Source organism: Rhamphochromis longiceps, linkage group LG17, assembly GCF_057381845.1.
Source record: "Rhamphochromis longiceps isolate RC_006_pf linkage group LG17, R_longiceps_female_GT1.1, whole genome shotgun sequence".
Classification (NCBI taxonomy): domain Eukaryota; kingdom Metazoa; phylum Chordata; class Actinopteri; order Cichliformes; family Cichlidae; genus Rhamphochromis; species Rhamphochromis longiceps.
Window position 1 is genome coordinate 14,271,674 of NC_140573.1, and position 13,720 is coordinate 14,285,393.

At 41.6% G+C, this 13,720-nt stretch overlaps 1 protein-coding gene across 1 annotated transcript in view; it reads left to right on the forward strand.

The window, feature by feature from the left end:
• The window catches only part of exoc2 (exocyst complex component 2), a 51,143-nt gene that overhangs the window by 15,580 nt on the left and 21,843 nt on the right, over nucleotides 1–13,720 (forward strand). Inside the window, exons 4-10 of the mRNA XM_085386567.1 lie at nucleotides 177–294; nucleotides 2,499–2,612; nucleotides 4,066–4,190; nucleotides 9,998–10,078; nucleotides 11,058–11,203; nucleotides 13,037–13,118; nucleotides 13,217–13,319. Of these exons, the coding sequence (XP_085242693.1) occupies nucleotides 177–294; nucleotides 2,499–2,612; nucleotides 4,066–4,190; nucleotides 9,998–10,078; nucleotides 11,058–11,203; nucleotides 13,037–13,118; nucleotides 13,217–13,319 (769 nt within the window). The remainder of the gene's footprint in view (nucleotides 1–176; nucleotides 295–2,498; nucleotides 2,613–4,065; nucleotides 4,191–9,997; nucleotides 10,079–11,057; nucleotides 11,204–13,036; nucleotides 13,119–13,216; nucleotides 13,320–13,720) is intronic.

A 13,720-nucleotide genomic window follows, 5' to 3' on the forward strand; every position in this document is an offset into this window, starting at 1 on the left:
TTCAGAGTACAGTGGTCAGAATTTGTACTAAATTTAAGTTAAAATAATTTACAACAGAAAAATAAATGCATATTTGTCGTGCATTTGCATGTTTGAGTCACTGTCTGTGTGTGTGTGAGTACATCTGTAGTATGGAGGATATCTCGGTCACAGCGTCTCGCCTGTCCTGTCCGCAGGTATCCTAGATCAGTCTGCAGTATGGGTGGATGAATTAACCTTCAGGACAGACCGCAACAAAGGAATCTCTCCGCTGTCACTGCGCCCCAGCAACCCCCTGGGCATCGACATAGACAAGTATGAACCAAGAGCGTACAAATACACACGCAGAAAAATGGCTCGGCACAATCCCACCGCCATAAACACAAGTGCTCCAGCCATTGAGTCATGGTTTACATCCCTAAACAGAAACAAACTCTCCCCATATGCCAGCGTTTGAAATATTATGCCAGCACAGCAATGGCTGAACAGCCTCTAACCGCTCACACAGGCAGTGGAAACACAATAATTGTGTATAAAGCAGACAGGATGGCGATAAAGAGATAAAAGCTAAGGCAGCAAACCCACACATTTGTAGAGCGCCTGAGAGCAGCGAACATGCTGCTGCCTCCCACGTGCCTGGCAGGGAATACACAAGTTGTAATGTATAGTTTGTGTTGTCATGTTCTGGCATTTCTAGCTTAGTGTTTGTTTGGTTTAGGGGCCGGGGGCAAGTGACCGCTCATGGTCAGGAGCAAGACCCCCATAAACAGGCTGTAGCATTCACTTGCTCCTAGGGATGCATTAAGCAGGCACTATGTGAAGCATACAAGAGTCTCTTTGATTTTAATATACAAACACGCTATCGCTATCTGTGTCCCAGCAGTTGCTCTTAATTTGTGACACAAAGGCACTCAGAAGGTAGAGATGTTTTTGTTCATCATAAAGCATCACCCTGTTGTCTGTCTGGTCTGTGTGTTTGTGTACATTTTTGTGTAGTGACGTCCCTGGAAGGTTACTCAGCTGGGCTGTTTGCACCAGCTGTTCATAACGTAATGCTTGGACTAGTTAAAACTTCCAAGTGTTTGAACAACTTCAGACAGATTGAGCATTAAATGGTTACACTCACTGAATATTAACTGTTTGTTATGTGTGCTGTATTTCCTACCAGGGGTACAATGCTTGGGTAATACCTGTTAATATCCAAGCTTATAAAAAGCTACCTGTGGAGCATTACAAAGACCAGTAAATTAGGGGTTCACCAGCTTTGTTGACTGAGCATCTTGTCAACATATTGTCAAATATAACATTTAGTGTTGTCAGTGGTGATATTTCAAGGTTTACTAACAAAGTTGGCCCTAGCTAAATGTTCAAAGGCAACTTGATGAGGAGCTGAAAAACTGCTTGTTTAGTGTTTGCTTGCCACAAAAGATGGAGAAGTTACAAAGACAAAATAAAAGAAAATGGTGTCGGCATCTGTATGTGGTCAGATTCCTGCATACTTAAATATTAGCATTAATAGCAGAAGTAAATTTTATCATTACAGGATGAGCATGGTTTATCACAAGTTGAAGCCAGAGCTGCTGCAATCCATGCTCCGAGTGGAATCAAGCAGGCTAGGAAGTAATTCAGTTTTATGTAGATGCCATGCCCGTTCACAGCAAAAGTCCTCTCTTTATGAGAGATAAAATTTCCCAAGCCATCATACAGGCCCCCAATGAGCAATGGATGGTGCGAAGGGAAAAACCCAGATTTACAGGAAGAAGGCTCCAGCTGAACTAATAAAAGAGGTGCATATAAGGACAGCAAACATGACAAAACATCAACTACAGCAGAGAATAGGAAAAAATTACAAGACATGCAAAAGAGGCATGTATATTAGATTTAAATAGGTGCATAATGATAGCAACACTGGAGTGTGTGTGTGTGTGTGTGTGTGTGTGTGTGTGTGTGTGTGTGTGTGTGTGTGTGTGTGTGTGTGTGTGTGCGTGCGTGCGTGCGTGCGTGCGTGCGTGCGTGTGTGTGCGTGCGTGCGTGCGAGTACGTCACGGAGTGTGTTCTTTTACATGGATTTTGTGTTTCTGTTACTTAAATGCTGCACTGTTTATGTGGGTTTTGTACATATGTGTGACTGCAGAGTGGGTGGTGGTGGTGGTGGTGGTGGGGAGGGGTTTAGTTTGTGTAGGCCACAGGTCATTAGTAAAGATCAAGCTTCCTTAATGAGTACTGGGTCCTCCAGGGGGAACCAGGCGTCACACACTGCACTTCCCACGCCAAGCTCTCCCAGCCACAGTACATCCCCGCCAGATACTGCCCCCTGCTGGAGAACTTGATCTCCCACACGTCACTTTTAAAAATGACTTCAATTGTTTTACGAAAGTCTGCTCACACACAGTTTACTATAAAAACATTTATACGGGTATTTTCTTTATTTTAATTCCACCACAGTTTTTACTCTGTTCTTTTGTTTTATTTAACTGTCGAGTTTTATCGTCATCTTTTTTCTCTCGGTCTTCTTTCAGAGGCAAAATCACACCTAAAGATTTGGAGCTGACATTTCCAGGAATGAGCGCAGACTTCACCAGTGAGAACTTCTCTGCGACCTGGTACCTCATAGAAAACCATGCAGGCTCCAGGTACACAAGCTCCTACTTTGTCACTCATGTTAAGCTACCATCTCTCATAACTAACAATATGAAAGAGGAAAGGAAAATAGAAAAACAAGCAGTAAAATATCTCTACCTTTCACAGAGGTCCACCAAAAATTGAAGCTCATATTTTCTTTAACTCAGTTACTTCGACACAAGACAGGAGCTTACAGCGTAATACATAAGGTGCATCAGTAAAACTCACACTAATACTGGTATAAGAGCAAACTCAAGGCTCGTATATCATTTTCAGCAACTGCTGCTGGTTTGTTGTGCCTCTTTGACTGAACTCTTCCAATATTACTCCTTGCCAGTAGGTGTGATTAGTGCTGCTATGATCTTATGACTTTACTAACTACTGACCTGGATAAAATAATCAGAGGGCCACACATTACTAACACTAGTATGTTAACAGCTAATTTAAAAGATGGTTGCAGGTTACAAGGAAAAATATAACATTCCAGTGTAACAATCTGATCATTATGAATGAATTGAGTTAAGTAGCAGTTCAGGCTGGATTTAGGTTGTCTGCAGGCTAGTCCCAGACGCCATCATGTTTGACAATTAGCTGAAACAATTCAAATATTCCTGTATAAATCAGTGCAGTAATAAATATCTGATAGTCAGATGATAATAATCATAATTTGTCACCATATAGTGCAATCTAAGGGATGGCAATGAATAAACTGAAAAATGTACACATGGGCTGAATCTGAAGTCATTCACTATTTACTATATAGTCAGTTTTGTTAAATAAGTTTAATGTACTGTTTATCACAAAATTGCATAACTGTCTTTTCTCTTACTGATCATAACCTGTTACGTTCTAATTGTGTGACAGTAACAACATAATTATTATAGAGAAAATTACCTAAGAAGATGCAAAAGTGGGGTGGGTTGTTTGTTTTTAATTTTACAGATGAGAATCACCACAGAGTAATTTACATAAATAGGTAGTAGCCAGTAATAAATGATTTTGTTTTGTGCCATTGAAATGAGGTTATATTTTCTTCACTAAGTTTCTATATGAAGACAAGGCAGCCTGCTGACCCAAAAGGCTGTCAGGGCAGAGAAGAGGAGAGTTATTTTGGACTCTCCTGGCTTCCTCTCCCCCTGCTTAGCCTTCCAGTAACCCAGACCCCGGGATTCAGCATTAGCAGGGGCCTCTGTTTGGACCTCACTGGGTGACTGTTTCTTCCTGTGGAGGAAACCTCACCGAGGAGACTGACACACAGACACACGCACTCAAAGTGCCCCCAGATGTGCGTGTGTCTCTGCGCATACAGAAACACACGCACAAAGTTTCAAAAATATGACTGTATGTTTTGGGCTGTTGGTTGCACAAAACCTTCATGGTTTATGTCTTTATTTAAAAAAAATGGAAAGTAATCATTAGTTGTAGCTTTGATATACTGACAGTGTCATTTTGTTGTTTTCACAGCTTCGATCAGTTGAAGATTGCAGCCAGTAATCTGAAGAAGCAGGCTACTAAGAAGAACGAGGGGAGTCTGGCCTATGTGAAAGGAGGCCTCAGTACATTCTTTGAGGCTCAGGACGCTCTGTCAGGTGAGGGAATTAACACATTTTTGTGTGCTGTGGAAGTGCCCCAAATGATGTCTGATTAATACACTACATTACAAATCATCACTCTTCACTCTCCTCTTAGAAAATGGCTCTTGATTTTTGGAAGAGTGTGTCTTTGGATTTTTTTTCCCCCCGCATGCGGTTTAGCAGCAGTTGATTAAAGAGGCTCATTTGGATGCCGCGTGAAAGCCCTCTACTTGGCACTGAAGTTGCACTGGCCAACCACAACACAGTTAATTCACCTCCATCAAAATGAGATCAGCTCTCACCTGTCACACAGTCTCTCGCTTCACTCTGAAAAGTCGACGTAAACACACACACACACACATGCACACACTCACTGACCTCTGCATGCAAAAAAGATTTCAAGGTAGCAGAGACCGACGGCTGTCGCTCTGCCAGGTACCTCAAATCGATTGTTCACTTCATCATTCATACTTTTGTCTGTTTACCCTTTGCTCCCGCCTTAGCTGCTCAGTTACTTCCCCTTACTATTTATATGTACACTTTTCTGCCTCCATCATTATTATTATTGCTTTCCGTATGTTTGTGCCGCGGTTGGAAGAGAGGCAATGTTTTCATTGTTAGCGGCTGAATCTAAATAAACGGAGCAGCCCAACACAATGCACGCCAGAGTATTAGGACTGATAGTGCCGATAACAGACCCAATATGACCAATGGCAACAATGCGCAGTCATTCTCACGTTCAGACTGAGCGTGCCTACTGTGTGCCCACTGCACCAATGGGAAATGTACAGTTTCCAGGGGTTGAAGGGAAGCAGTGCTCCATGGATGGACTCATGTGACCTGTGACTCACAAGCACATACTATTGTGATGTTTTCTGGCTTGTGTGAATTTTCTGAGATGGATATAAGGCAGCACCTACCAAAGACTTTGTGTCAACTGTATAGAAAATTAATTTACGTGGAGCCAACAGAGAATTCAGGATGACTAAGTTCCCCTAAACATTCTTCAGATGTCTTAAATGGACCTTTAAAATCTTAAATGCTTGTAGTATAGTCACATTACCACATGAATTTCCAGCACACAATACCTTTCTAAAACAGAAATAGAAGAATCTCTTTATTGTCATTGTATGACATTACGGGTGGTGCTCCTGGGTGGTGCATCAAAACACATTTAGATTTCCCAGTAGGACTGTGTTGTTAAGCTCGTACTTCATAGGTTGACTAACTCTTTCTGGCTTTTTACTTATAAACAGACTTAACAGTTGGCTGACAGGATCGATTAGCCAATTAAATGATTGTAGCCAGAAAATTAACCCCCAAAATACTAAAATCCGTCATGATTTGGTTTAGTGGGTATCAATAGGCCTCTGAACTTGTTTGCCACCTGCTTGCTAATCTGTAGAAATGAGAAGCATCACTCTTAATGACAAATGTCTTGAGATTAACAGTTACTTTTGTTGGTTAAAGTTTTGAAATGCTGAGTAAGGAAATTGCTCTGTGTGCCAGCCAATGATATTTCTGTTCTTTGATATTTCTATGACTCCCCCAAAAATGTCACAAGTTCAATTTAAAAAGTGCTTTTAATAAGATTTAAATTTGACTTGGCGGTGATCTTTGGGCACCCCGGGATTAGCACGGGGCTGTCTTCATCTCCAGAGAACTGAAGACGGCTCAATATTTCAGCTCACCCGACGGTACGCAACATGGCCAACCATTTCATTGCATGCAGACACACCAAGAAACTAATTGCTGAATGTAGTGGAGCATTTCTAAGCTAACAGAAGGTCACAGGTATGTGACTGCGGGAGTATGTCTGTGAATGTAGTATATATAGTGTTACATAATCAGATGGCATGAAATTTGTCTTCAAATTACTACTAATGGTGTTTTTGATCTTCCTAATGTGTAAACTAGCAGTTTTTGGTTTTTGTCATATTAACTTTCTTCCAGTTGACTAAAGAACCTTTTTTTTTATTAAAGAAATTCAACGTCTGTGTAGATTTTTCAAGCTTTGCTTAGAGATATTTCTTTATGTTCAAGCTGTGTGACCACTTATTTTCAAAAGACATTTTTAGTGAACTAAGAACAGAAACTGTCTCATGTTTGAAGAGGAATTATGACTAAAAATTCATTTTTCAACTTCCTGAATCGTGTCTGCTCACTATGACTCATTGCAGGCCTGCAGCATCCTTTTTATGCCAAAATTTGGCTTTCAGTCATAAAAAATGAAGTGGAGGCCCAAAACGGATGGCTCAAGTGGAGCTATTTTGTACATTATGTATGGTCAGCCAAACCAACATACCAGCCAGCATGCTGCTTTTGAGCCTGCCAGCTATACTGCCAGACCTCGTTAACACAGCTGTCAGAGCAACTGTGAATCCTTTCTTTGTCTCTCTTCGATGTTTGGCAGCTCTCTGCAGTTCTGAATTGGTCCAAATGAACCTCATCTGAAAAGTGTCCATTAGAATTAGAAAAAAATTAACAGTGAATAGAAAAACTTAACAGGGCACTTATGTGTTCTCGTAGTTCAGAATGTGCTGCATTAGAAGTTGCTGAATGCTTCCAAGCCTCTTCGTCACCATTACAACATTCTCGTCTCCTCTCGTGTTTATTTTCAGTTCTGCTTGCATGTGAGATTTTTATTGATGACTTTAATAGGCGACGTCTGGAGCTTTTTCTTCTTCTTCAATGTAAGTGTACTGCTGCCGACAAGGTGGAAACAACAGAGAGGAGCCAAATGTAGGAAAAGAAATGAGGCAGCTAGAAAATGTTTAGAACAAACAGCAGGATTCTGACTTGAACATTTGTGGACTTTCTGCCTCTCCCTCTCTTCTTCTTGTCCAAAATAATTGCCTCTTAATTGCTCTCCAGTACAGCTAAGCTTCTCCAGCACAAATGGCAAAATAAAATCTCATATCACCTTATCTAATTTAGACTTTGGCAAATCAAGAAACAAGGTTACCCAGCAGAAAACGAGCTGAGAAGAACATCTAAATAGTGATGACAATAAGTGAAAGCTGAAAAGTAGTCCTGTTAGCTTGTTGAAAACAAAATGTTTCTTTAAACTTTACTTTGAATAAACGTCCTCCTTCACACCTCTGCAGACTAATCAGACAAGCAGCCGGTTCAACTCCAGAACCTTTTTGTTATGAAGCAGCTGTGCTGCACACTGCACCACCGTGCTGCACTAGCATATTGCAAGAGTGCATGTTCACTGCACAAAGGAGCTTAAGAAAAAGCTCACCAACACATAACAAGACCGAGCACCGACAGAAATCTAATGTAAATAAAATGTATATAAATAGATTAAACATGTTTTTAATTTCCATTCGGTAATACTAATTTGTGAAGTCACAACCAAATAAAGTGTCAGTCAGATGCTGTTTAAAAAAACAGATTCATGTTTGCACTTTTGAAACAAAGGCCTTTGAACACCAGCCCTGGGTAGACGTAGGATTAGGTTAATAGGGTATCAGACACAAAGTCATGCTTAACTTTGTCAAGTGTGCTAGTTACCAAGTACAAAGGTAGAAATCTTACGTTCTGTAAAGGGAAATTTTCAGTGCCTCTGAAAAAGGCTTTAGCAGCTTCAAAGGTAAATATCTTCCTCACTTAATGAGGAATAAAGATTTTCTGTTTCTTGTCAGAGGGTCAGAAATGACCAGAAATTGCATGGATTCCTGTAACATAAGCTAACAGTCTAATTGCTTTTACTATACTTGGTGATCAAGCTTACTGCCAGATATACTCAGCCCTGCCAGTCCTGATGTTGGAGGCCACTTGAGTTGGAATGCTGCAAATGTACATTTTTAAGCAGCTCTAAACCCTTGTAAATTTGTATGTTTCAAATTCCTTGACATGTATGAGCTCTGTTTTATAGTTAAGGTAGTGTTTTGTGTTGGTGTTATTTTTATGCTGCTGAAGAAACCCTGTTCACTTGTACATGTTTGTTTGTTTTTTGGGGTTTTTTTCTATACCACCAAATTTCTGTGGATTACAAAGTATTTTGTTTATGTTTAGAAAGGAATTGTTTAGCAGTTTTAAAAAAACAAACAACAAAAGAAACCCACTGCTTGTGAACCAGCACACACATGGATGGGGTTTGGCTGTAGTGAACATTTGGTCATGGAGCCTCGGTGACAAATGTGACCAAGCCATCAGCCAGACGCACACAGTCAGCCAGTTTGTCTGCGTGCTTCTGGGACGCAGACAAACTGGCTGATTGACTGACTGACAGTCTGTCAGGGACTGGGGTTGTTGCCACTAAAATGTTGAAATTTGTGGTTTTTCATTGTTGTGTGAAAAGGAAGTCTCCCATTGACGCAGGAAGCGGAATAGCTACCGTGTTCCAAAAATGCACGATTCCCAGGGCCTATTCCCCGAGTCCCCATCCCCTGCTGGAGTCAAAACATTGCCGACTTTAGAAACCAGGGACACTGTATTTTTATTCTTATTCTTTTTTTGCCTCGACGGTTCCAGGAAGTTAAGCAGGAGCTGCAGCTCTTCCTCAGGTCCTGGCTCGTGTGTTATCCGGACCCTGACCTAATGTTTAGGTTAGCTGTGACGTCATGAGATCTTCAGTGTGCGACACATGCAGAGGACACGCAAACTGGCAGTAGGGCAAGGAGGAGTGTGGAGACGTGAAGCAGCCTTGAGTGTATGCGTGTGTCTTCTTTTGTGTTTAGTCCTATTAATTCAGCCATCTCCCGTATACACTCCCACGTCTCTGAGCTTTTGACCAAACCGGCATCTGGCCTCATTTTCTGCTGCTCAAGAGCAAGAGGCCAGTGACGTCCATACTGATTAGGCAATGGCATGTTTGAACTGGGTGTTTTTAGGAATACCTCGGTCTCTGCCTTGAGGCTTCTGTCTGTCAGAACGGACCCATATATTTATTTTCAGAACGCTCCCCCTTCACTTTGCCTCCCGCTCCCTCTGCTGTCAAGCTCTGCTAACAGCCAGCATCAGAACAACAGAGGGAGGACAGAAATGAAGAGAAGGAAATGGAGAGGTGTACTGTCCTTTTTTGCCATCCGTTTCTATCTTGTCTTCATTCTTTAGGTGTCTGCTTGTCGCCTATTTGAGTTGCTTCACAAGTGCGTATTAGAAAGTCTTCTAAACCCTCTCCAACTCCCTTCTACTCTGTCAATAAACCCACACTGCAGCTCTCACCACCCAGCTGCCCACTTCTTTATTTATATACTGGGGTAGCCCCGCTGCCTTCTCTCCCTATTTTTTTTTCTCCTTTTCTCCCCTCGTTCCTTTAAAAAAAAAAAAAAATTCCCTCTCCCGCGTAAAGCTCTTCTTGCTAAGTGATTGATACAAACCATCAGAGAGTTCCTGCTCCCCACCACGCTCCTAGTACAGTCATTTTTAGTATACAGACCTCAAGCTCTGCTCTTCCCAAAATTGGAAACATTTTAAGATTCACATTACCTCCAGGTCAAAGGGCTCCAAATGTCCCAAGACCACCACACTTTGTTGTTGATGGCTTTGGTTAGGTGAATTGATCCAATACAGTTGTTCGCTGGGACAAGGTCAGGTCCTTGTTGCGTGGGAACAACCATGGGGGTGTGTGGCTTCAGTAACAGCATCTGTGGGTGGAGAACCAAGGCAGTTATCTGCCATCTACCACGGGGGTAGGGCATGTTTATTTGTTTTACCTTTGGTTCCTGAAATTGAAAATGTTCCCGGGGATTGGTTACTCTGCAGCGTTGGGAACGTAAAACCAGTCTTACATTTCTCACCCCTCTATGCTTTAAGTTATGATTTTTAAATTTTGTGAAATAAGCTAATAGTGATTTATTTATTTATTGCAGCTATCCACCAGAAGCTGGAATCTGATGGCACAGAGAAAGTGGAGGGATCAATGACTCAGCGGCTAGAAAACATCCTCAACAGTAAGTGTTCAATCAGTGTGCAGACGAAAACCCCACAAGATGCTTTTTCAGGGGGTGTTTTAATTTAGAAATCTTAATAATACAATAAAAGTTCCAGAATTTGACAACATCTCAGTGACACGGGGCTTTGGTAATACTGCCCAGGAATAACCTACATTAAAAAAGAGAATGAGTATGCGACGAGCCAGCGCAGTGCTGTAGATCACCCACCTTCAGCATCCAGGAGTTGTCGCTGACTCTGATGCACTGTGCCGTCAGACCAAACACGTCTACATTGTTTCACCGTTGCAGATTGTTCTGTTTTTAGCGTGCAGATCCTGCGTGTGCGTGCACGTGTGTCCGCCATTTCATGTCACACATGATAATGGGACTGCTCTAATGGAGGGTCAAGAAGCTGGTCCTTTCCCCTTTTCTAGTATAAATAAACCTCGTAGCCGGACATAGCTTTCATCCCAGACTTGAGGGCCCATGGCCCAGTGGGTCCAGTCTATCGTTCACCCCCAAAAACCAAGAGATTCAAACTACCGTAGGCGCCAGTCAGACTATCACGAAATAGTCCTGTGAAATGTCACAGCTAAGATTGGTGAGGGAAAAATGTTAGATGTTCCCCTGTTTGGTCTCGTGCTGTTTTTCCTTCAGGGATTTTGTTTTGCGGGTGGAGTTTTGTTTTGATTAGAAGAACTCGGGTTTTTTTTCTATTTGACGGCACATCCAAGGCCACCCACGAAGTAAGTCAGCTGTGCAAAGGTCCCACCAAGCAGCCTGACTAAGAGATAGCCGTCACTTTCTCCTTAGCAGCTCAGTCTCTGCTCCTGCTCCTCTCTCTGTGTCAAATAACATCCAGAGCGGGAAGAAAACCAGAGACCAGCAATAAGAGGGAAATGTGGTATCAGCATTTATTTATATAGGATCCTAGTTTCTCATTTTCTCCAGCCTCCTTCACTCTCTCTCACTCTTTCTCACTTCGTCTTTCTTGTAGGAGCGAGCAATACTGCCGATACTCTCTTCCAGGAGGTCTTGGGCCGGAAAGACAAAGCTGACTCCACACGCAATGCACTCAACGTCCTGCAGCGTTTCAAGTTTCTCTTCAACCTGCCACTCAATATTGAACGGAATATTCAGAAGGTACTTAACCCTGTTTTCAGGTGTTAATGGGCACATTTTAACCTAAACCGCAATCATTTCCTAAACCAAGTACTCTTTAGTTCTTAAACCTAACTAGTGAGAAAGAAAAGGTAAAAAGCCTGTGTGGACAATGTGAAACAGCAAAACAAGTGCAAACAATACACAGCTCTAAACAGGACGTGAACCATCCTCTGGATGATAACCCACCTTTACTCAGTTTGTCTGCCCTCAGCACCAACTTTTGTTTTTTGTTCAGTTATGGATTAGATGAACATCTGTTTTGTATTGTGCACCTGAAAACTTTGGCCAATGTTTAGGACTGGTTATTTGTTATACCATTCATTTAATCCTGTTTCAGTTAATGTAACTATCAAAACGTAACAGTCTTGTGACCTATTATTGTTTAGTTGGTGGAAAAATAAAAACGAATGCCCCCCATGAGATGCGCTACCTCATTTCACTTCACTTAAGCTATTTCCTCAGATGCAGCCCTCATCGGCTGAGCTGGATGTGGAAACACAAGCGCCTGACTTAATGTATGCCATAGCAACATCATCACCACAAACTCTTCTAAAACCCTACAGCGTAACCTAACGTGCACCTCTCTAGAAATGTTACTACACGTTGGGTCCAGGCAGTGCACAGCTATTGGGATTAGCCTGTTCACCAACATCAATTCTTCCTGTGCATTTCCATCTGCATTTTTTTTTCGTATATCAGTGAGAGAAGCACAATCACCATCTCAATTTAAAAAACTCAATATTAACAAAATGTGGGGGCTAACAAATGTTAGCATATTCCTCGAGGGAGATTGCTGAAACTATCAGAATATATGTGAGGAGATGTACACAAGCACAGGCGTGAATGCTGCCAATGACACAGTGCACTCACATGGGTTACATCATAGGCACACTATGAGGATTCGTCGGGCCGTAGTTGAATCATACATTAAATGATCTTAAAGCTGCCAGCTGTCAGCACATCTGGAGATAGAGAAGGTGAATATCAGGAGAAGTCGCAGGAAGCCAGTGGGCTGAAGATTTTTCTCTCTTAGCCTCTAATCAGGCAGTTCCTATTTCTAAAACAAACAGAGTACTTGGCACAGTGATGCAGTGGTTAGAATTGTCACCTCACAGCACTCACACTCTGTGGAGTTTCCATGTTCTTCCTGTGCCTGGATTTGGATTGGATTTGGTGTGGATGTGACAAGAATAAAGCAGGGAATAGCATAAAGTGCTGTAATAATGTGTGAGTAAATGCTGCTTGTAGAATAAAGAGCTTTGAATGATTAGTAAGAGTAGAAACGGTGCTTCATTTTCACTAGTAAGTGTGGGACTACAGCACACTGCGCCCTGCTGTTTTCTAAATGAAAGAAAGGACAGTTTGGGACATTGTCCTGGTTTGGTTCTCTCGAAAAGTTTGAGTTGAGTTTCTGTGGAAATGTCTGTAGTAGGCAGCACATAAGCATATAAATATGTAGAGCAAAACAATGGCTCTTCAACCGTTGAAGCCACATAATGGCACAAAGTACACAATTTTTTTCCCTCTACTTCCTGATTTCCATTTTTTTGTATAAGCAAAGGTTTTAATTAAAGCAGTTTTGATCTTTACAAATGTTTATTATTATTATTATTATTATTATTATTATTATTATTATTATTGGGGTGTATAGGTGTCCAAATCTGATTTATAAACTCTCCACAGGCTTTAACATGCAGCTTAAATGATTGTCAACCAGAGGGTGGAGCTAGAGAGGCTTAAATGCAAAGTGTGTCTCATGATTGATGAGTTAAAAAACTGTACATTATGAAATGAACTATTTTTTCTTTCCAGGGAGATTACGATGTTGTGATCAATGACTATGAGAAAGCAAAGTCTCTCTTTGGCAATACTGAGGTCCCTGTTTTCCAAAAAGGTAAACTGCTTTAACTTCAACAATTGCATGAAGATCATGGCTTTTTCTAAACTGATTGTTATGGTGATTACCAATGTTTTGACTCTACTTTTCTGCAGTGTACGCTGAGGTTGAGACGAGGATTGGAGCTCTACGGAGTCTCTTGTTGGAGAAACTGCTGCAAACTCCGTCTACGCTTCATGACCAAAAAAGATACATCAGGTCTCTTTACAATTCTATGACCCTGTTCAAGTTTGGATATTTTTCTTTACACGTCTACTCTGTCAGCATCCAGCAGAAAGTCATGACAAGTCCCTCCACTCCCTTTGGTTTCTTTGATGTCTGCTTGTGTCATCGTTTACCAGAACTTCAACCTCCTCCCCCCTCCCTCTTTCTTTTTTTTCCCCTCTCACTTTCCTCAGTTCACCAGTCATATTTCTGTTGTCTGGCTCTCTTATTTCTGCTTCTATTTTTCTCTCCCCCTGTCTTTCTTTTCCTTCTTTTTTTCCACTTCATCCATCTGTCCATTCATACTTGTGGTCTCTGCCTATTTATTATTGTGAAGACCAACCTGTCAGGATCACAGAGACCAGCTCTCAACCACATGGCAAATGGCAACATCT